Genomic DNA, 22273 nt, shown 5'->3' with positions numbered 1-22273 from the left:
TGCTAACTATTGAAAGCTCCAGTTCTATGAGCTATTACTAGCAAACATTCTAGATTTTTTTCTTACAATCTAGTATAAGAAAGGGACTGTGATACAATGGTTAGGAATTCGCCTTTGGAACCAAACTGAGTTCAAATGCTATCTCTATTACATACTTTCTAACTTGATGATCTTGGGCATGTTATTTAACCTCTATCTCCTGGCGTTTCTTTTGCTATAAGATGGCAATAATAGTTCAGTGTGAATTAAATGATTACTTTATGTAAAGCACTTAGAACAGTGTCTGGTGATAGTAAGTGCTATTCATAGTGTTAGCTATTTCAGTACCTAGTACATTAGATTGCATTAAGTATATTTATAGATCTTGATCATATCGTCTCCAAGAGTATTGTTTCACATTGTTAACTCTCTACATATTTGGTTATCACTAAACGTTTCAGATTTTATTTAGTTTTTAATGACTTTTTATTAGTATAAGTGCTTAATTTCCCATATTGTTTACAAATTGAGACAATATATTGAGTATTTTGAAAGCTTTATCTATATATATAAAAGCCTAATATGCAAATTGTCTCTTCGGGAGTTCAACCAGGAGACCGGGAGTTCGATCGCTTGCTGTGATGTGCGCTGACCACCAGGGGACGGCGCGGAATGAAGGAAGGCCCCTGTTTGCCGGCCAGGTCTAGGGACCCTACCAGTGTACAAAATTTTGTGCACCAGGCCTCTAGTATTTTATAACTATTTAATAATGCTATTTTAAAAATTATTGAAGCCATGATGATTTTAACTCTTAGATCCTTGGTTTATTCATTTTCTTTATTGATCCCTTCAGCTTAAAGTAAGAATATAAAGGAATTCTAGTTGCCACAAATTCTACCAAGAGAAAACATTTTAAAACTTTTACCTCTTTTTAAAAAAATTTTTTTTTATTGATTTCAAAGAGGAAGGGATAGGGAGAAAGAATCATTGATCAGCTACCTCCTGCACACCCCCTACTGGGGATCAAGCCTGCAACCCGGGCATGTGCTCTTGACCAGAATTGAACCCAGGACCCCTCAGTCCGCAGGCCGATGCTCTACCCATTGAGCCAAACCAGCTAGGGCGAAACTTTTACCTCTTTATATAAGCATTGGATATAGGCTATAAATTGTAATATTAGTCTTTAACAATATTGGTTTTTAACAAGACCAGTAGGTCAATTGAGGTGCAGTACTTTTTTCTTTATAAAGTAAAATATAATCAAATAACCAATTTTGTGCTAATCTTTATGAAAGTTGGTATAAGATCACATATCTGTTGACTTGGTTTCTTGTATATCATGCACTGTAAAAAAAGAAAACTAATACTTGTGATATAAACAATTCTTAGTTTAATCCTTTTTCTCACCTGCCTAAATGGATATATTTGGTACGCAGTAAAAAGAAAGAATAAGTGCATAATCCTATCTAATAAAAGAGTAATATGCAAATTGACCATCACTCCAACACACAAGATGGCTGCTCCTATGTGGTCAAAGATCCTGCCCCCATGTGGACACAAGATGGCCGCCACAAGATGGCCAGCAGGGGAGGGCAGTTTGGAGGGACCAGGCCTGCAAGGGAGGGCAGTTGTGGGCAATCAGGCCAGCAGGGGAGGGCAGTTGGGAGGGACCAGGCCTGCATGGGAGGGCAGTTAGGGGTGACCAGGCTGGCAGAGGAGGGAAGTTGGGGGCAACCAGGCCTGCATGGGAGGGAAGTTGGGGGTGACCAGGCCTGCAGGGGAGGGCAGTTAGGGGTGACCAGGCCGGCAGAGGAGGGAAGTTGGGGGGTGACTGGGCCTGCAGGGAAGGGCAGTTGGGGGGGGACCCAGGCCTGCAGGGGAGAGCAGTTGGGGGGGGACCAGGCCTGCAGGGGAGGGCATTTAGGGGTGACCAGGCCTGCAGGGGAGGGCAGTTAGGGGCAATCAGGCTCTCAGGGGAGTGGTTAGGGGGTGATCAGGCTGGCAGGCAGAAGCGGTTAGGGGCAATCAGGAAGGCAGGCAGGCAAGCAGTTGGGAGCCAGCAGTCCTGGATTGTGAGAGGGATGTCTGACTGCCCGCTTAGGCCTGATCTCGGGCCTAAACGGGCAGTCGGACATCCCTCGAGTGGTCCCAGATTGGAGAGGGTGCAGGTGGGCTGAGGGACACCTTCCCCCCACCCACGTGCACGAATTTGTGCACCGGGCCTCTAGTCCTATATGATAAAAGCCTAATATGCTAAGTGTCCGGTCATCCGTTCAACAATCAAAGCATAATATGCTAATGAAATGCTCAGGCCGCTCAACTGCTCGCTATAACGTGCACTGACCACCAGGGGGCAGACACTTTGGTAGGTTAGCTTGCTGCTGGGGTCCAGCCAATCAGGACTGAGCAAGAGGGGCCGGACACACCCTGGAGCCCTCCCGCGGTACTCCCCGGGTGGCCAACCTCCCACATCTCTCCCCGGTCCCTTGGCCTGGCCTATGCCCTCTCGAAATCCCAGACCCCTCGGGGGATGTCGGAGAGCTGGTTTCGGCCCGACCCCACTGGTGCATGAATTGTGCACCGGGCCTCTAGTGGTATATAAACCTAACCTGGTTGAGCTCAATCCCCAGTGGCATGTAGGAGGCAGCCAACTAATGATTCTCATTATTGATGTTTCCCTCCCTCCCTCCCTTCCTCCCTCCCCTCCCCCGCCTTCTTCTCTGACATCAATTAAAATATATTTAAAAAACAAAACAAAACAAAAAACAATTCGCAAATTCATTTAATAAAAAATATGACATGGCCTGTAAACACTAACTTTCTGGTTACATGAAACTATTTTTTAACAGTTCTCTTTGCTACAGGATTACAATATTAACTAATAAAAAGAGATTTCTTTACTCTGAGGAAACTATTGATGATTCCTTGTGTAGGAAAACTATTTGGTGTGGGAACTTACAGGTATTTTCCTTTTCACTTTTTTTAAATCAAGTAATCCCTAGAGCAGGAGAGGCAAATTTTTTTCTGTGAAGGACCAGATAAATGTTTCAGGCTTGGTGGGCCTTGTGGTCTTTGTCTCCTCAATTCTACCCTTGTAGTAGAAAGCAGCCATAGACAGTATGTAAATTAATGGGCAGGGCTATGTTCCAGTAAAATTTATTCACAAAAAATAGATGCAGGGTGAAAGGGAATTTCACCCAAGGCTGACGACTGTACTAGAATGAGTTTTACTTGTAGTTCTTCTGATTGAAACTTAGATATTTATTTCCTAACTAGGGTCCCGGTGCACAAAATTCGTGCACAGGGGGTGGGGTGGGGTTCCCTCAGCCCAGCCTGCACCCTCTCCATGGACTCTTTGGGGGATGTCTCTGTGGGATCGGGCCTAAACCAGCGGTTGGACATCCCTCTTGCAATCTGGGACTGCTGGCTTCTAACCACTCTCCTGCCTGCCTGCCAGCCTGATCTCGCCCCCAACTGCTTCTGCCTCGGTCCCCACCACCATGGCTTTGTCTGGAAGGAAGTCGGACGTCGGGAAGATGGCCAGTTGACCCGGTCTAATTAGCATATTGCCCTTTTAGTAGTATAGATTATATAGGATAGGATTGCTTAAATGGGGAGGGGAGCCTTTTTCAGCAGGAGGAGATGTGCTTGGCAGACAAAAACACAATCCCTAGATCTGGACTGATAGCCAGCCATATGCACTGTACTACCAAACCGGTCATGAAAAAATTGAACCGCTTTCTTACACCTTATACCAAAGAGCTGTTGTCCTTAAAACCCCCTCTCAGCCCCCACCTTAGGTTCTGCCTTCACCCTTCATCCAGATTTGGTTCTGATTGGTCGGTTTCTATGCCAGTCAGCATCAAAAGCTCCGCCTCCTAGGCAGCCATTGGCTCCTGGCACATCACGCAGATTAGGTCCTGATTGGTCGGTTTCTATGCTAGTCAGAGTCTCTGGGCCTATCTCTGGGCCTGATCAAAGAGGTGGGGCTGATCAGCAGCCCCTGAGGGGCTGGGAGAGAAACAGAGGCGTGGCTGCTACCAAAGCCAGGAGAGAAAGAGAGAGGCAACGGTTGATCAACAGCTGCCATGGAGGCTGGAGATCAGACCCTGCCTCTCTCTCTGCAGGCCTCTCTTTGGGCCTGATCCACAGCCCCCTCAGCAGTCAGTGCTGGGTCGCTGCGCCCGCACTGGCTGCAGTCAGTGCTGGGTTGCCATGGCGACCCAGCACTGACTTCCAGTGTTCCATCGAGCCTTGGTCATTATGGACCCTGGCGTGCGCGCGCCCTCTCTGTCTCTCTCTCTCTCTCTCTCTCTCTCTCTCTATATATATATGTATGTGTGTGTGTATGTGTGTCTGGCTTTGTCTAGAACAGGGGTGGGCAAACTTTTTGACTCGAGGGCCACAATGGGTTCTTAAACTGGACCGGAGGGCTGGAACAAAAGCATGGATGGAGTGTTTGTGTGAACTAATATAAATTCAAAGTAAACATCATTACATAAAAGGGTACGGTCTTTTTTTTTTTATTTCAGTAGTTTTATTCATTTCAAACATTTTAACAAGAATGTAAACACTAATTATTATAATTTGAAACTTCAAAAAATGGAGGAATCATAGCACAATAACATACCTTATATTGAAGATGGCAAAGGCAAAATAAAATTGCCTAACAAAGGAAAGGTACAAAAGCCTTTCAAATTAAACTTAAATATAATAAAATAATTTAAAACTAAAACAAATAGAAAAGAACAAAATGTGTAAACAGTAAATTAAACATTTTCTTTAGTGCAACTTCCAAATTATGCCCGGGACGTAGATGTAGATGGCAATGTAGACTGGGTTGAAAGGTTTTTGGTCTTTAAAACATCAACTTCAGTGGGAACAGTGTTGTTGGTCTCCTTTTTAGCTAATGCTCTGATACTGTGCTCTCCAGGGGCGTGTCTCCCTACATCACCACGATAACGTGTCTACACATTCCCAGGTGATGTCGGGGGACGTGTCCGCGGGCATTACAAGGAGCCTCTGGAAGATTGAGAGGTTGTTCCTTCTACTGAATGGGCGGATATAAATCCGCCCACTCAGAAGAAGGAGCTGCGGCCGTGTTTCCCGACGTTGCCATGTTAACACTGCTGCTGGTGAAGGAGCGGAGGGGAGAGCAAGAGAATCCCTCCGCTCTTGCGGCTCCGCGGGCGGGATAGAACAGCCGAATGGGCCGGATCCAGCCCGCGGGCCATAGTTTGCCCACGGCTGGTCTAGAAGGTCGTCCGGAAGGATGTCCAGTCTAATTAGCATATTATGCTTTTATTATCAGAGATGAATAGACTAGAAGCCCGGTGCATGAAAATTCATGCATTGGAGTGGGGTTCCCTCATCCTGGCCTGCCCCCTCTCACAGTCCGGGAGCCCTCAGGGGCAGGAGGCAACCCAGCGATCAGGGGAAGGTGACGCCCCATCACACCACTGCTGTTGCCACAGCCGGCAGCGCAAGCCTCAGCCGGCCCTGGTTACCTGCATCTCGGGCCGGCCCTGGACGGCCGGGGGGCTGAGGGGACTGGGGGACTCCGGAGGCAGGCGCACAGAGCGGCCAGGCCTGCCCTGGGGTGGGCCCGGCCTTGCTGTGCGCCTGCTGCCCCCGCAGGGCTGAGGGGACTGGGCGCCACCATCTTGTGGCTATGGGCGCCACCATCTTTGAGGGTGGGGCAGTCAATTAGCATATTCCCTCCTTATTGGCTGTGGGCGCTGCCATTTTGTGATGGTGTGAGGGTCAATTAGCATATTCCCTCTTAGATAGGATACCTATAAAAGCATAATATGCTAATTAGACCAGACATCCTTCTGGACGAAGCTGGGGCTGTGAGGGAAGCCTGGGTCCCAGGTGCCAGAGGGAAGCCGGTGCTGGCAGCCAGGGGAAGAAAGGCTTATTTTTGCACGAATTTTGTGCATCAGGCCTCTAGTTTTCAGATAAGGTAGTTGACTTAAATGTTAGTGTTTAGTTGACAGTACAAAACTGAACTTAGATAAGTCTATGTCAGCTTTTTATGTCATAGAATTTTTATTCTAATTTGAAAGAAATAGAAATAACTTGGACTTTGGTGTCAGAAATAACTAGGTTGCACTTAATTGTGCCTAATTGCTGGTTGTGGTGCTGGACAAATGGTTTTACATTTCAGAGCTTCAGTTTCTTTGTTTATAGATTGGGAATTCATAGTAGCTATCTCCCAGGGTGGTTATATTTTTCATTTAGCTTTCTTTTCATCATTTCAATTTAGCAAGATTATTTTAGTCATTAGCTTGTGTCTCTTCCAGAACCTAGTAAAGAACTCTGCATAGAGTGAGCACCTCTACTCGTCAACTGAGGAATCAAAATCCCTGGGATTTCAGAGTGATTTAACATTTACGTCAGAGTTTTATACCATGTTCTCATTTTTGTTAGTGCTTGAATTTTTTACTTTTACAGTTTTCCTTGGACAGATTACATTATATAAAAATATAGTATAAAGTTTTGATCCTTTTTTTTTGGTCAATGGAAGCCTGGACCAGAATCTCTTGGAATTGTAGATCTCCTTTTACTGTTATCTTAAATCTATCCGATTTATATGCAAACAGCAAGAAAGTGCACTCAACAAAAGAGTTTATGATGACCTGTAAACTTTTAAGTAATGGCATCAATTTGCCCAGACCTAGTGCTACTGTGGATGCGAAACCAGAGGGACTGTTTGCAGTGCCACAAATAGAGCTGCTTACATCCTTATTGTAGTAGACGAGCTCACTTAACTGTGAACTTGTAGTGTTAATTTCTGCTGGGTACACCTGCTTTGTTTCTAACTGCTCTTCTCTTTTTCCTTTTTAGGCAGGCAGAAGTCCTGAAGGCTGACATGACAGGTAGTGGCTGCTCCTTTGTTTTTCAGAACTTACTTTATACTAGTGGTCGGCAAACTGCAGCTCACGAGCCACATGTGGCTCGCAAGCCGCGGTTTGCCGCTCTATTGACTAATGTGTTTGCCGACCACTGACCTAGACTCTCGATTCCAATAATTACAGGCTGTTGTTGTTCCTTGTGATTAAGCCCCTATCCCAGTGGTCGGCAAACTCATTAGTCAACAGAGCGGCAAACCGCGGCTTGTGAGCCGCATGTGGCTCGTGAGCTGCAGTTTGCCGACCACTGCTTTATACCATTAAATTAAGCAAAGGGTATCTCTGCTATATGACTTGTAGCACTTATTTGCTTTAAATATTCACTGTTTTATATTTTGAATTCTTACTTAGATGATGACCAGTCAAGAATTTTCTATAAGCTGTACTACAAAGGATTGAATATTACCTAATTTACTACATAGAATCATTTATTTTTTATTAACTATTTATCAATGATTTCAAACATACAGAAAAAAATTCACATACCATATAAACACTAATATCCTTTGGTATTAGGTTCTTTTTTTTTTTAAGATATTAATTTTTTACAGAGAGGAAGGGAGAGGGATAGAGAGTTAGAAACATCAATGAGAGAGAAACATCGATCAGCTGCCTCCTGCACACTCCCCACTGGGGATGTGCCTGCACCCAAGGTACATGCCCCTGACCGGAATCGAACCAGGGACCCTTCCGTCCGCAGGCCGACGTTCCATCCACTGAGCCAAACCAGCTAGGGCTGGCATTAGGTTCTTACCTTCCTATTTATAATTCCTCAAATTGGAATAATAGGTAAACCTTCAGAAAAATATTTGCAGGAAAACTGCTGACATGTTTGAAGTTGAATGAGCTGCCTCACCACATTTTTTATCCCTTATCTTTTTTATTTTGAATAATAGCCAAGGTGTTTTTGAAAAAAATAACTGGACTTAGTCACTAAACAGAGCAGATGACTCTAACCCCCAAATGAAGAAATATGGCAATACTCTAGTGATAAGTATGCTTTCCATAATAGCATACACCATCCAAAAATGTAAGAGAAATATGTGATAATGGACCTTGTTCTAATTTTGAGGCATTTAGTTCTGCAATGAAACCCACAAAGAAGAGTTAAACTATTGTGATAATCAGCATATGTGCCAAAATGTATAATTAAAAGGAAATGGACTGTTTCGATGTCTTGTTCTCAATTTGTAGAATTATAGGCTAATGTTCTCTAAGAACTTGTGGGTAATCTCATTGTCATCTTGTTCAAGGGAAAAAGAAGAAAAAAGTTGCAAACACTTGTTACAGGTTTACTTAGTATAGCACTTAAGTTCTTCCCATCCTATCTAACAAAAGGTAATATGCAAATTAACCATCACTCCTACACAAAGATGGTGGCACCCATAGCCACAAGATGGCGGCACCCACTCCTCTCAACCTGCGGGAGTCCCCCAGTCCTGGGGGGCGGTGTGGCTGCTGAGAGCGGGCAGCATGAGCGGCTTGGTGGAATGCTTGCTTCATTGCAAGGGTTCCACACCCGGCCGCGGATGGGCCTCTGGGCAGCAGGCGCAGAGCGACCAGGCCCCTCAGAGAGCTACTGGTGCACAGATTCATGCACAGGGCTACTAGTTGTTAACATAATTGTCATCATTTCCCATTCTGTGGATATCAGTTTCAACTCGGAGCTACTGTGTTAATGCTCTTGTGATGGCATTATAAGTACAATCTTAAGTATTAAATACCCTTAGTAAGAATGCCTGCCCAGTAAGATACTAAGTCTATTCATTTAAATAGTAGTCTGTTTGATAGATGAGATTTAATGATCCTTTCCAATTACTTCCCTGCCATTGACGAAGCAGAGCTGAAAAAATGTATAAATATTATTGATTTAATCATTTAACACTTAAGCGCAAGAAGCTGATATTAGACCCTAACTTTTTTTTAGTAGCCAGCAAACTCTTGTGAGGATTAACTCAAATATCCAGAAGATTCTTCTTGCAGAATAGGATTATGGTGGCTATAGAAACTTAATAGCAGAACTTAAAAACAAGAGTAAAGATTATGCCATTGCACAGCAGCAAAATATTAAATGCAACCAGACAGCCTAACAGGCAGTTGGAAATATATATTGTAAAGTCCATTATTAAGTTCTACTGAGGCAGCTCACTGTCAATTATTGCACTCATAAGCCTACTTATCGGAAAGGCTAAAGTGCCTTTTAGGACTCTGGCAGACACTATGGCCTCAATTTGAAATTTTGTATAGTAATAGCCTGACTTTCTGATTTCATCTTGCAATGTCTCATTTGGCCTCTTGAGCAGTTTAATCACTGTCTGCTATCAGTCCTCATTTACATTAAATAGCAAGTATGGATTGCTCACAAAAGTGTCTTGGTAAGCATTCTACCAATCATTAAAATAATGCTCACTGTCCTGGTTTTATTGGATTGACATATATAGAGTAGGAGTAACAGCAGAATGCCCAAACAGCTGCTGGATTATGAGCTGATATGAAGATTTCATAAGGACAATTGTGAGAATAATTAAAATTTTTTTTTAAAAAGCTGCTTTGAACAAAGAGAGATATAGTTGTGAGAGTAAACAGACCAACTTGGCAGTCCATCATTTCAAAGAGGGTGGCTAGTGTGAGGGATATGGCTTCCTATGGTATGAATACATAGAAATCCAAACCCAAAACAAAGGGCATACCATTCTTTTTTTTTTTATTTTTATTTTTTAGCCTTTTTCATTTCATGGTATTATTTTAAAGCTAAAAGACAAATACAGAAACATACAGATTTAGTCATTAGTCAACAGGTGAAAGTCATTTGAAATGCAGTAGTATAAAACTTCAGCAACCTATGGTATATATTGGTACTTATAGCAGGTTTTTACTTTGGGGAATGGGAAGGGAAAGGAATCATTGGTGTGGTACAGTGGTCTTAACTCTCTGTTTACCTGTCTACTGTTCTGTTTTTGTTTTGTTATTCAGATTCTAAGCTGGGTCCAGCTGAGGTCTGGACATCCAGGCAGGCTCTGCAGGACCTGTACCAGAAAATGCTAGTTACTGATTTGGAATACGCTTTAGACAAGAAAGTAGAACAGGATCTGTAAGTATTATCATTTGGGATGTCCCTGTTGAGATCAAGGATCTCACCAAGACTTTAGGATAGAAAAGAACAATGTGGTTGTTTCTTTTTAACCTCTCTCAGAGTAAGCTTTTTCAATGAAAATAAAAAAGAAAAGATATTATAATACTTGTGATTTTGGGGTGGGGGGGTGGGGAGAGATGTTCTGAGTTGACTCTTATTAAGATCTTTAGGGCATTTCATAAAATGAAGAGGTATTTCCTCCCCCACTCCCACCCCTTAATAAGACTAAAGAAAGATTTTGTATATTTAGGCTATCTCCACTCTTTTTTTTTAAAATATGGTTTTTTTTTTATTTTATAGAGAAAAAGGGAGAGGAAAACATCAATGAGAGAGAAACATCGATTGGCTGCCTCCTACACACCCTCTACTAGGGATTGAGCCTGAAACCCTGGCATGTACCCTGACTGGGAATCGAACCGGTGACCTCTTGGTTCATAGGTTGAATGCTCAACCATTGAGCAACTGACCAGGCTGTCGCTCAATGGTTGCTCATTCTTTCTTTGAGGGGTGAAATGGCAGATAACCAGATTCCCAAGTGAGTAAATAAATGCCTTTTGTGGAAGGCCTTATCTCTTAAATTGAAACAAGGACGTTGGCCTGATGAAAAATTTTAAATCAGTTAAGAACATTCTATTTAGTAATGCCCATTTCCCAAAGTTTCAGTGAAGATTTTTTGAGATCTAGTAATAGAGCTTAATCACAACCACTCAAAATCCATATCTATGATATTAGAGTCAAGGATAAGATGTCATAAAAAATTCTAAGGGAGTGATTGACCTCATAAATCAGCCGTGGGCAAACTACGGCCTGAGGGCCGGATCCGGCTGTTCTATCCGGTTCCCTTGCTCTCCCCTCCGCTCCTTTACTTTGAATTTATATTAGTTCACACAAACACTCCATCCATGCTTTTGTTCCGGCCCTCTGGTCCAGTTTAAGAACCCATTGTGGCCCTCGAGTCAAAAAGTTTGCCCACCCCTGTCATAAATCATTAAAAAAAAAAACAGTGCTCTAGAGCCTTAAAAGTTGATATTGATAAGAGTTAGGTACTTTCCAGGTAGGTTGTAAACCTTTTATCTGTTTGCTTCCTTGAATCAAGCCAGTAATATCATCCCTTCATCCTAGTTCTGTTTTTTTTCCCCTTCATGTGATTTCCAAGTTAGAAGGTGGCTGTATTTCATCATAACTGAATTTAATATGATTCTCTACACAACTCAATTAATGAAAGGCATTTTATAACAGGATTTTGGTATGCTGTATTTCAGCATTGTGTTGTTTCTTGTTTTTAAATAGCTAAAATTAAAATGTCAAAAAATGACCTTATATTTCAAGTTCTAAAGAAAACATTAACCCCAAGAGAAACCAACTATTAATTAGAAATAGAACTGTGAGAAATAGATTTTAGGGAAATAAGGGATATAGCTTAATATTTACAAAACTTTTTCCCCTCTATACATGTCACTTGTTAGGGTACACTCAATTATTTTTTGGCACAATGTATGCAAATTTGTTAATAGCTTATTTTTACATTGGTGTTACCACTGTAGTTCTCATTTTGTACTGGGATCCCTAAGTAGGCTCTAACTTTAGTAGCACTAAAAGATTAATAACTAAAGCCACAATCTGATTATTCAAATATTTGGTTAAGTGTTTACTAAGGCCAGTTGGATTCTACTGTGTATCTAGTCTTGTTCAAAGGGGAGTTTAAAGTTATATAATTAAGTCACTATCTTTAATGCAGGTTTACTATCTAGTATGTTATAATTATAACAAACAGTTCTTTCTTGTTCTCAGGGGGACCAGTGTCTGCCCAGTGAGTCACTGCTATACAAATAGAATTACATTTTGTTTTCAGCTGGAATCATGCCTTTAAGAATCAGATCACAACACTACAAGGCCAGGCAAAGAATCGAGCAAACCCGAATCGGAGTGAAGTTCAGGCAAACCTTTCTCTGTTCCTAGAGGCAGCTAGTGGCTTCTATACTCAGGTGAGTTCTACATTGTATACCAATTTTCCTAGAATTCTCTTTGAACACATCTTGTTGTTCGTATAAATACTTTGTGGCTCTGGCTGGTTTGGCTCAGCGGATAGAGTGTTGGCCTGTGGACTGAAGGGTCCCAGATTTGATTCCGATCAAGGGCATGTGCCTGGGTTGCGGGCTCAATCCCCAGTTTGGGGCATGCAGGAGGCAGCCGATCAGTGGTTCTCTCTCATCATTCATGTTTCTATCTCTCCCTCTTCCTTCCTCTCTGAAATCAATAGAAATATATTTAAAAAACAAAACTCAAAACCCCACTTTATGTAACCACTATGTGGGCCATCCCGTTGATCACCTATAATCTCAAGTGAATAAAAATGCCCCAAATTGTATACCATAAGAAGCCAGATCATAATGGATTAAGAAATGAATAGGAATTGAGAAAGCAGATATAGCACGTGTGGACTCCTTTGAATGAGCTTGGCTGAAGTCTTTTTTTTTATTAAGTATGTTTTTTATTGATTTTTACTGAGAGGAAGGGAGAGGGATAGATAGAAACATCAATAAGAGAGAAACATTATCGATTGGCTGCTACCTGCATACCCCCTACTGGGGAGCTAGCCCTTAACCCAGTTATGTGCCCTGGCTGGGAATCGAACTGGGGGCCTCTTGATTCATGGGTCGATGTTTAACCACTGAACCACACTGTCCAGGCACTGAAGTCTTTTTTTAAAAATGCTGCTGTTCCTTTTAGATGCATATTCTAGATTGCTCGATTACTTGAGAATTCAAGAGAGATGATTTGTAATGAATGCTACTAATTATCATATGAAGGATTATCATATATACAAGGGAAAATGTAAATAAATGATTATATCATGTATAATACAGTATTACTGTTGCTGTTATTATTTGCTGCTATTAAAAAAGAAATGATTGAAAAAAAAAAGAAAGGTTACCATAAAATTTTCTTGAAGTCCTTGCTCAGGTCTCAGCAGTATGTGATAATAGATACATATGTTAAAGTATACAAGTTTTACTATAGAGTACTTCTGACTTGCCAGGTCTGACTTAATACTAAATCTTGCTATATTTTCCTTTCAGTTATTACAAGAACTGTGTACAGTGTTTAATGTAGATTTACCATGCCGTGTGAAGTCTTCCCAGTTGGGAATTATCAGCCATAAACAGACGCATACCAGCGCCATAGTGAAGCCACAGTCCAGCTCCTGCTCCTATATCTGCCAGCACTGCCTCGTGCACCTTGGAGACATTGGTGAGCCTTTGGTGTGAAGGAATTGATAATACATTTATAATACATTTATTCTTTTCTTTGGTGTGGTCATAGAGGGAAGCTCGATTTCCCTGTAAACTGAACATGCAAACACAATTTAGATGGTTGTAAGAGGAAACTATAAAATATATTTTAAGGCACTTAGATTTTCTCATTGTTTTGACACTGGCAAAGGATCTTGAAGGAAGTAACTTTCATATTAAGATTTAAATTTTATTCAGATTTGTGCAGATGTAGGCAAATGATAAATAGCAAAAATGTAATCAAAGCTAAACTTTTCAGAGTGGTGCCATAATATTTCCTAAATTAAGTCTGTACTCCTGGAATTGTGGGCCTTACGAATTATTCCTTCTGAAACCAGATTGCCTTCTTTCCTTCCTGCCAGTGCATTAAAAGCTCATTTCTGTTTCCTTTTAACAGTTAAATTTGTATTTCCATTTTATATATTTAAATTTGGGAATGTTATGTAACTTATTTCTTGTTCATTCCTTTAAGGTGACCTAAAAAATGGTTGTAAAACAAATTAACTATAGGATTATGTTTTGTTGTCCTCAAATAACAGGGAATTGAGAACATTAATGCTTTTAAGATCAAAAATTTTACATTTCTTGATGTCATAAGTCACTAACTCCATGAGGGGTCACATCAAAGTAAGCACCAAGTTCTGCAGGAAGATTCAAGGAATAGTGTATTTAGGTTGTTTTGCTGTCAGTGTATTCTTTACACACACATACTTAATATTGCAGTAGGTATGAGGCATTTTTTAAAATCACTTTATAAATAATTGAAAGAAATACATAATTTTCAGATCATCTTGTATAGTGTTTTTTGTTTTGTTTTGTTTTTAAGTGCCATATAACTCACCCCTTCTTGGCCGGCTCCAGGTCACCAGCATAGTCCGTAGTGAGAGCTGGTGATGCATGACACTGGAGGACCTGAAAGTGGGGGCTAGGTAAGCTTTAAAATTGGTTACATGCTGAATGTCCCAAATAGGGAAGGCTGGATGGACACTTCACACATAATCCTATAGTTAATTTGTTTTAAAGTATTTTTCTGTCTTTAATGCTCTTAAATCAATTTTAATGTGTTTGTTATCTTTAGAATTTAAAACAATAGCCTGTTTTGGAAATATTACCCTAGTTGTTGCTTTGTTTGTTTGTCTTTAAACTACATTTTCTTCTTCCTCCTCTCAGCTCGATACAGAAACCAGACCAGCCAGGCAGAGTCCTACTATAGGCATGCAGCTCAGCTTGTCCCCTCTAATGGTGAGTGAGTCTCTCATGTCAACTGGTGGACAGTGACACTTCATTCAGTACAGCAGTATGGTAAATAACTGAAGGCTTATCTTCCATGTTTTAGGAGTTTTGGTATTGATTGTCAAATTTTCCCTTTTAACTACATTCTATATAACTGGAAATGAAATTTCTAAAATAACTGTTGTAAATTAAAGCAGTATAAATAGAATATCCCCTAATGTGATCTGAAATTATTTCAACAACTCTGACTTCCATAATTACTTATAGAATAATTCTCTCTTTAATACCACCATTTCGGTCCTACGAAAATTATCTCATTATCTAAAAGGTAGTGGTTTTGTATTTTGGTGGTCCCAGAAATATGTGTTAGCAGTGATTCTTGAAGTAGAGAAATTACAACAGATGTTTGATGATATGTCATTCTTGTTAAGCCGCATTAAAATTCCTCTATAGATTCTAAAAGGAGACCTTGAGAGAGTCTCAAGCAGGGATGGTAGTCTGCAAACTGTTCGTTTCGTGTTGTCTGTGGCTGCTTTCCCACTGCAGTGGCAGAGCCAGGCAGTTGTAATAGAGACTCTGACCCCCAAAATCAAAACACATTTACTATCTAGCCCTTTCTACCAGTTGTATTTGAACTTATAGTGCTAAACATTTTATGTTTCATTGCTGAGGTGTGATGGTTTACATTATGCCTATTTGTAATGAGGTGGTCATGACATTTACTTTATCCAATACTCCACCCATTAATTTAAAGACTTGAAAACTGATAATATGTTTTCTGATAGCAAAACTTGGTGCATCTTTAGTTACTTTAGAATTTTGACTTTCTCCTCTAGGTCAGCCTTACAATCAGTTGGCTATCTTAGCTTCTTCCAAGGGAGACCATCTGACCACAATTTTCTACTACTGCAGAAGCATTGCTGTGAAGTTCCCTTTCCCAGCTGCCTCCACGAATCTACAGAAAGCACTTTCTAAAGCACTGGAAAGGTAGGGTTGACTTTCCCAAGAGGACTTTGTGTAACCTGGTAGGCTTCACCCCTCAAATTTAGGCATATAAGAAATAATGGCCAGTTCCCTATGCTTCTCTTATACTTGCCTGATTTATAAACAATAATAAATAATAGTTTTGTATATAGTTTTCACCAAATTTCGACCAATCAGCAACTGATTTGTTCCCAGTAGAGGAGTACAGGCTGCTGATTATTGCCTCCACCTGAGAGTGTCACATTTGAAAGTCAGTCAGGCTCAGAATCCTCTATAGGTGTTCAAACATTGGATTTTTACAAACTGAAGCCTCCTTTTAGAGGTTTTAGCCATTTTGCTGCTTAAGATTCATGGACGTTTTTCTTTCATTTCAGCCGGGATGAGATGAAAACCAAGTGGGGTGTTTCTGACTTCATCAAAGCCTTTATTAAGTTCCACGGCCATGTGTACCTGAGTAAGAGCTTGGAAAAGTTGAGCCCTCTTCGAGAAAAATTGGAAGAACAGTTTAAGGTTAGATTTCAAAACCAGAGAATTTATTGTCTTGTTTAAATAAGCATAAGATTTGGAGGAAGATGACTCCCAGTTTTCATGCCATTACTTAACTGTGAACTGTTGGTAAAAATTAACTTTGAAATTAAATACTAAAGTTTTGCATGCAGCATCCTCTTGATTTAAACTAAGGTGCTGTTTATACAACGAAATACATGCAGCAACAATGGGCTAATAAATAAGTAGCTGCCATTTGGCAAAAAGTATCCAAGTGGAAAGAAACAACTCCTTTCTCAGACCAAGCACATTTATTTCTCAATTGGGAAAGTACTGCTTTTGATGGGTTAGATATTTTTAGATACGGTTTCGTTACCTATTTTATAGGTATTTCCATTCTGCAAATCAAGCTCATTTCTCTTGTATTTTGATCCATCAAGATTTGTGGTAGTTTGAAGGAAAGGAATGAGAAATTTCATTCAATTATTTTACTCAATTATTTCTAGTTACGTATGTGAAAATTATCTTGGGTTAGGTTAGTATATTAAATTAGCAGTTTAAATGTAGTGTATGATAGGTAAAATGTGGGAGGAGTCAAAATTAAGTATTAACTTTATTTTTAATTTATTCAACAAATATTTGACTGTTGTATACCTGTCACTGTTTTAGTCACTGGGATCAACATTAAACAAGACATTCTCAATGAGCATTTTTTATTTCGTGGTTACTTCTGGGTATCTTTACACTTCGGAATTGTCTATAACAGCAGTCACCAACCTGTGGTCCGCGGACCACTGGTGGTCCATGAGGTCTAAAAGGTTGGTGACCGCTGGTCTATAACTTCTTTATAGTTTTATAAATATTATAAAAGTCTCACAATTCAGAGATTGTAGAACTTAATTAAGAGACATAAATTAGCCAAATGTAATAAATGTGAAGTGGTTTTTACAGATAATCAATTTTTAGTTGATACTTTTATATAAAGTATAAAAGTTAATTGATTTTAGAGAGAAAGGGAGAGGGAGAAAGAGATAGAAACATCAATGATAAGAGAGAATCATTGATCAGCTGCCTCCTGCACTGCCCCCACTGGGGGTCTAGCCCACAGCTTAGGCATGTGCCCTGACCTGAAATTGAACCACAACCTCCTGGTCCATAGGTCAACACTCAAACCACTGAGCCACATCAGTCAGGCATAGTTGATACTTTTTGTGTGAAAGAGAGTATAGTAAATTAACTATAATAAAATTGTTTGTTTTAAAATAAGCTTCTAAAATAAGAGTCCCTTGCAGTTTTCTGCTTCTCTTAGTGGCATATGTAAACTTAGTCTGTGATTTATAGAAGGGGGTGCATGAAAGCAACAACTTACTTTGTAATGCCCTCAGCTTTTCAGCCTGGAAAGAACAAACAAGTCTCAATAGCTTCATTTTAAGTTTTTAGATATCTGAAAGATTATTTTAAAATGACATATCTTTGTCTTTCCTGGAGTCAGAACTAAAATTAAATCTTAGAATTTGAGTAGAGATATGTAGGGTGTTGCTGAGGACTCTCCTTAGAGAACTTAAAAGTCAGGTTGACAGCTATCTTCTTGGATGGTGTAGGTGTAGTCCTGTTACATACCGGGATTGGACAAGTTGACCTCTTGAGATTGCTTCTAGCTCTCTTGTTCTATGAAAGATACACTCCCCAAACAGGGAGGGTGTGGAACCTACCATAATGAAATCCTCTCCATGTAAGTTATCCTAGTCTAGAGTCTAGTCAGTTTTGCATTTGGTTCAACCTCAAACACTAATATTCTCTTCAAATATATAATTCTGTATGTGAAGTTCTGGTGGGAGTGTGTGGGCAATTGTGAAGTATCATTCCTGCACTCTAAAATTAAACACAGGATGAGGCATATCTATTTTAAACCTTACCCGGTACTAAAATATCAGAAGAACATTGTGGAGTGAAATTTTAGCATACTTGAGTAAATATACAAAAGTATTTTAAATCCTATATAATAAAAGGCTAATATGCAAATTGTCCCCTCCACTGGGAGTTCAACCAGAGGCAGGGCCGCCCACCAACCACTCAAGGCCCTTCCCTCTCCCCACTCCCCCTGCTGGTCCTACCCCTTTATTGCCCCTCCCCCCATCCCATTCCTGGCCAGCCAACCTCCCACGTCCCCTCCCCTGTCCCCTCCCCCTGGCCGGCCCTCTCCTATCGGCCTCAATAGGGGCTGGCCAGACCCCACCCATCCATGAATTCGTGTACCCGGGCCTTTAGTTTGTAGATGATGTAAACTTCAGTTTGTCTGTTTAACTAGCAATCTTTAGCTACTAAGCAGAAACATTTACCAAGTTCAGGTTCATTGAAGGATTAAAGCTTGGAATTTAGGAACTGAGATGTAAGGCTTTTTATATCTGTCAAATGTATGCTGTTTCTTTTTTTTTTTTTTTTTTTTTAAATATATTTTATTGATATTTTACAGAGAGGAAGGGAGAGGGATAGAGAGCTAGAAACATCGATGAGAGAGAAACATCGATCAGCTGCCTCCTGCACACCCCCCACTGGGGATGTGCCCGCAACCACAGTACATGCCCTTGACCGGAATCGAACCTGGGACCCCTGAGTCCGCAGGCCGACGCTCTATCCACTGAGCCAAACCGGTTTCGGCTGTATGCTGTTTCTTAATGGTATTTAATTCCGTGTTTCCTCAATGGCTGTTCAAAGTGTTTTTCAGTAGCAATATGTGTGTTCCTATTTGATTTTGTCTCAGGGGAGAATCTACTTACTTCAGTACAATCTAAGTTTTACAAAAGTACAATTGAATAATTACACATTGACTTCCAAAGGTGTGAATTATTCCTTCACTAAGTATTTATTGCGTACCTGTTGTGTGCCATGCACTTTTCTAGGCCTTTGGAGATACAGAGGAGAGAACAAGACAAAGTCTGTGCCTTCATGAACTTAATCTTACATTTGCTAGTACCAGGCTACACCATATGCATCAATGCTTCTGTGCCTACACTAGAAAGTCCTTTACAGGGTCAGGATTCTGTAATATAGGACATTGCCTTCTAAAATGAATGCTGCATTGCTATATTGTAATTGTAAGAAAAAATGCTTTTTGAAAAATACAAATTAGTATTCTCATTTATGCCAGTATCATACATTTGTGTAAAGACTGAAAATTTTGTGGGAGAATTCTGGAGAAGAGTTAGGATTTCAAGACATTTTCAGGAAAGGAAAGAAAAATGCTTAATGCCTTTGGGAAAGAAGTGAGCATTCTAGATGTATATATGGGAGTGACAGATGGCAAGGAGGCTGAGAGATCTGATAGGGAGAGGAGAATTAAAGTGGAATGGAATTGTGTTTTTCTCCAATGATAATGTGAAAGGTCTTGCTAATGAATTATAGATCTTATTCTGTATCTGTTTCCCACCATAAGGCAGTGAGAGTCTCCGTTGTCTCCACAAATTTTCCTTGGGGACAGAGGCAGGTTGGCTGTAGCTAAAATGTAGAGTGAAGCCAGATGTCATCTTTGTTATCAACTTCGTTAGGAACTTGTGGGGTTAAGAAAGGCGATTAGGTTGAGGCCACCAGCTGAGTGTATGGAGGTAAATTCTTCCTTTGTAGTGCTGGTTAGCAGGTCTCTTTGAACACATGGTTATTAAGTAAAAGAAGTTGATGATGAAGGTCATGGATGTACCTTCGGGGGAAATGTCAGTGTAATAATTTGTAGAAGTACCTGTAATATGTTAATGATTGCTTTAGATATCATTTGCCCTGTATTCCAAAGTATGTTCTTGCTATATACCTCATTTATAAGTAAGTTTCTTTAAGTAGGTCAGGCCTTTGGAAGAGTAAATTCTATGACAAATTTTGGAAGTCATACATTATGTACCAAGAGTTCAAAAACATGTTTTGAGTCTCTTTATTTGAAATTTTGCTTCTCACTATATGCATGTACTTTTTAGTCATTGGTCCCAATTTGATATTTTAGTGTGTATGCATCTCTTATAAAACAGCTTCTAATGGATAAAGGCATGTGAATTTATTGATGGATACTGAAAACTTGTGAAAAACAGTTCAGTGGTGTCTGGGTTAATTTTTTTCATTAGACTCGGTTAAAATACTGGGATTATTAAAAGTGGAACAGTTTACTCATCTGTAATTTACTGTAACCCATGTAGCTCTAAATACAGACTGACAGTTTAATTCTTGTGTTGAAGATGGCTCCTGTTCTCGATAACAGTATATGCAGTGTTCCCTATCTTCTTTTACAGAGGCTGCTGTTTCAAAAAGCTTTCAACTCTCAGCAGTTAGTTCACGTCACTGTCATTAACCTGTTTCAACTTCATCATCTTCGTGACTTTAGCAATGAAACAGAACAGCATAGTTACAGCCAAGATGAGCAGCTGTGTTGGACACAGTTGCTGGCCCTCTTTAGTAAGTATTAAATCATTTTAACTTTCTGTTCCATCTTCTTTGGCCTTTTCATCATAAAGCATTAATGCTATATAAAGAAGTGTCTTGTATGTCTTAATATTGAATCAAGAGGCCCATACTCTAAATTCTTTTGCTTATCTTATCTGCTGACATCCATCGTCAACTATATCTGTAACAATTTTTAACTTGGGAAAGTAAAAGTCTTTTTAGAAAGAAGCTGTGAGACTGATAACACAGTTTCAAATATCTTATGCTTTCTGTATACATTTTTTCTTTTGAGTGTCTTTTCTTGGCATCCTGTGCAAGTGTCCTCTCCAGAACAAGTCTCAGGAGGAATCCTACAATGCCTATCCCCTTCCTGCAGTCAAGGTCTCCATGGACTGGCTGAGACTCAGACCCAGGGTCTTCCAGGAGGCGGTGGTAGATGAAAGACAGTAGTGAGTATCTTAGAATTCCATGTCAGCTTTTGTGCTTTGTTTGATATTCAAAGATATGTTGAAACCACCTTAGAAAACACAGCATTTGAACAATGGAAGGCTGTTCCTACCCACTCTTTGGAAATTGAACTGAAGACCTCTTTATATGCTTTCCCTTTATTTGTTTGAGTTCTTCATGGGAGGCACAATCTTAAGGATTTCTGACTTTTTGTCCCCCCTGTCCTTGGTTGCCACCCTGGGGAAGTGGCATTTTTCACATTCCAAAATGAAATGGAGATAAAACCAGTTTGTTTCTTATTCACTACAGTATGCTCCAATTTTTTGTTTAGGAATTAAAAGGAAGAGATTTTTACTTCTTTCCATTATTTTCTATACATAACCTGTTTGGTGTTGCCTTATAATAATGCCCGATTTGAGTTACATTTGTTTGTTTTAAGCATAGAATATTTTGGTCATCGCCATTTTCTCGCTAATCTCTACTCAGAATAATTCTAACAGTTCTTAGGAACTATTGGTTTTAGAGTGACAAATGAAAGCCTTCCGCTTACCTTTGATTGTGGGAACATTTTCAAGAAGGCTTTTCAGTGAGTTGGAAGTTCCTACCCTACCTATTTTGATGGTTGGCTATAAAGAGAAGCTCTTTTTTTTTTTTTTTTTTTTTTTAATATATTTTATTGATATTTTACAGAGAGGAAGGGAGAGGGATAGAGAGCTAGAAACATCGATGAGAGAGAAACATCGATCAGCTGCCTCCTGCACACCTCCCACTGGGGATGTGCCCGCAACCAAGGTACATGCCCTTGACCGGAATCGAACCCGGGACCCTTCAGTCCCAGTCCGCAGGCCGACGCCCCATCCACTGAGCCAAACCGGTTTTGGCAAGAGAAGCTCTTTGACATTTCTGCTTTGTGTCCCAACATCTGCACTTTGACCAAGGGCACAATCTTGAAAATGTCCCAACCACATTTAAGACCCTGTGATCTCTTTACTTAATTCTCTTTTCTTTCCTCCTTAAACCTAACTATAAGTTCATTTACTCTATGAATAGAGTTTAGTAACATAGCACAGCATACCACACATCTCCTTTTCATGTCAGTGTGAGCATTGTAAGTAATGTATATTTTTAAACATTGCTTCCTGGTGCAAAATTTTCATTTCTTTATCCAGAGGCTATACCATTTTCCTTCCCTTCTGTACTTTAAAACCCAGAACTTGTGTTTGGTATAGGAAGTTGTATCAGTGACTCTATGAAAGAAGAATTCTGTATTTTACATTTACTTGAGAGTTTTTGTATTTATGGGCAGGGATTGATTGTTCTGTTTTGTTTTTGTTCCTGCAGTGACCCTTTTGGCCCACTTTGTGCATCCCCATTTCTTTTTT

The 22273-nt window shown here is 40.2% G+C and overlaps 1 protein-coding gene across 7 annotated transcripts in view; it reads left to right on the top strand.

Moving 5' to 3' along the window:
- Positions 1-22273, top strand: part of SMG7 (SMG7 nonsense mediated mRNA decay factor) — a 60608-nt gene that overhangs the window by 18830 nt on the left and 19505 nt on the right. For 4 of the 7 annotated variants that reach the window (XM_080647454.1, XM_080647457.1, XM_080647455.1 and 1 more), the window contains exons 2-10: positions 6829-6860; positions 9867-9984; positions 11879-12011; positions 13107-13278; positions 14490-14561; positions 15389-15539; positions 15911-16046; positions 20294-20456; positions 20737-20893. In XM_080647454.1, the coding sequence (XP_080503580.1) occupies positions 6829-6860; positions 9867-9984; positions 11879-12011; positions 13107-13278; positions 14490-14561; positions 15389-15539; positions 15911-16046; positions 20294-20456; positions 20737-20893 (1134 nt within the window). Of the gene's footprint in view, positions 1-6828; positions 6861-9866; positions 9985-11817; positions 12012-13106; positions 13279-14489; positions 14562-15388; positions 15540-15910; positions 16047-20293; positions 20457-20736; positions 20894-22273 lie in introns of all 7 variants that reach the window. The other 3 variants (XM_080647456.1, XM_080647453.1, XM_080647458.1) reach the window with 2 other exon arrangements.

The sequence above is a fragment of the Plecotus auritus genome, assembly GCF_963455305.1.
Source record: "Plecotus auritus genome assembly, chromosome: 12".
Taxonomy (NCBI): domain Eukaryota; kingdom Metazoa; phylum Chordata; class Mammalia; order Chiroptera; family Vespertilionidae; genus Plecotus; species Plecotus auritus.
The sequence above is the reverse complement of the archived record's forward strand: the minus strand, read 5'-3'. Positions and strand labels throughout refer to the sequence as shown.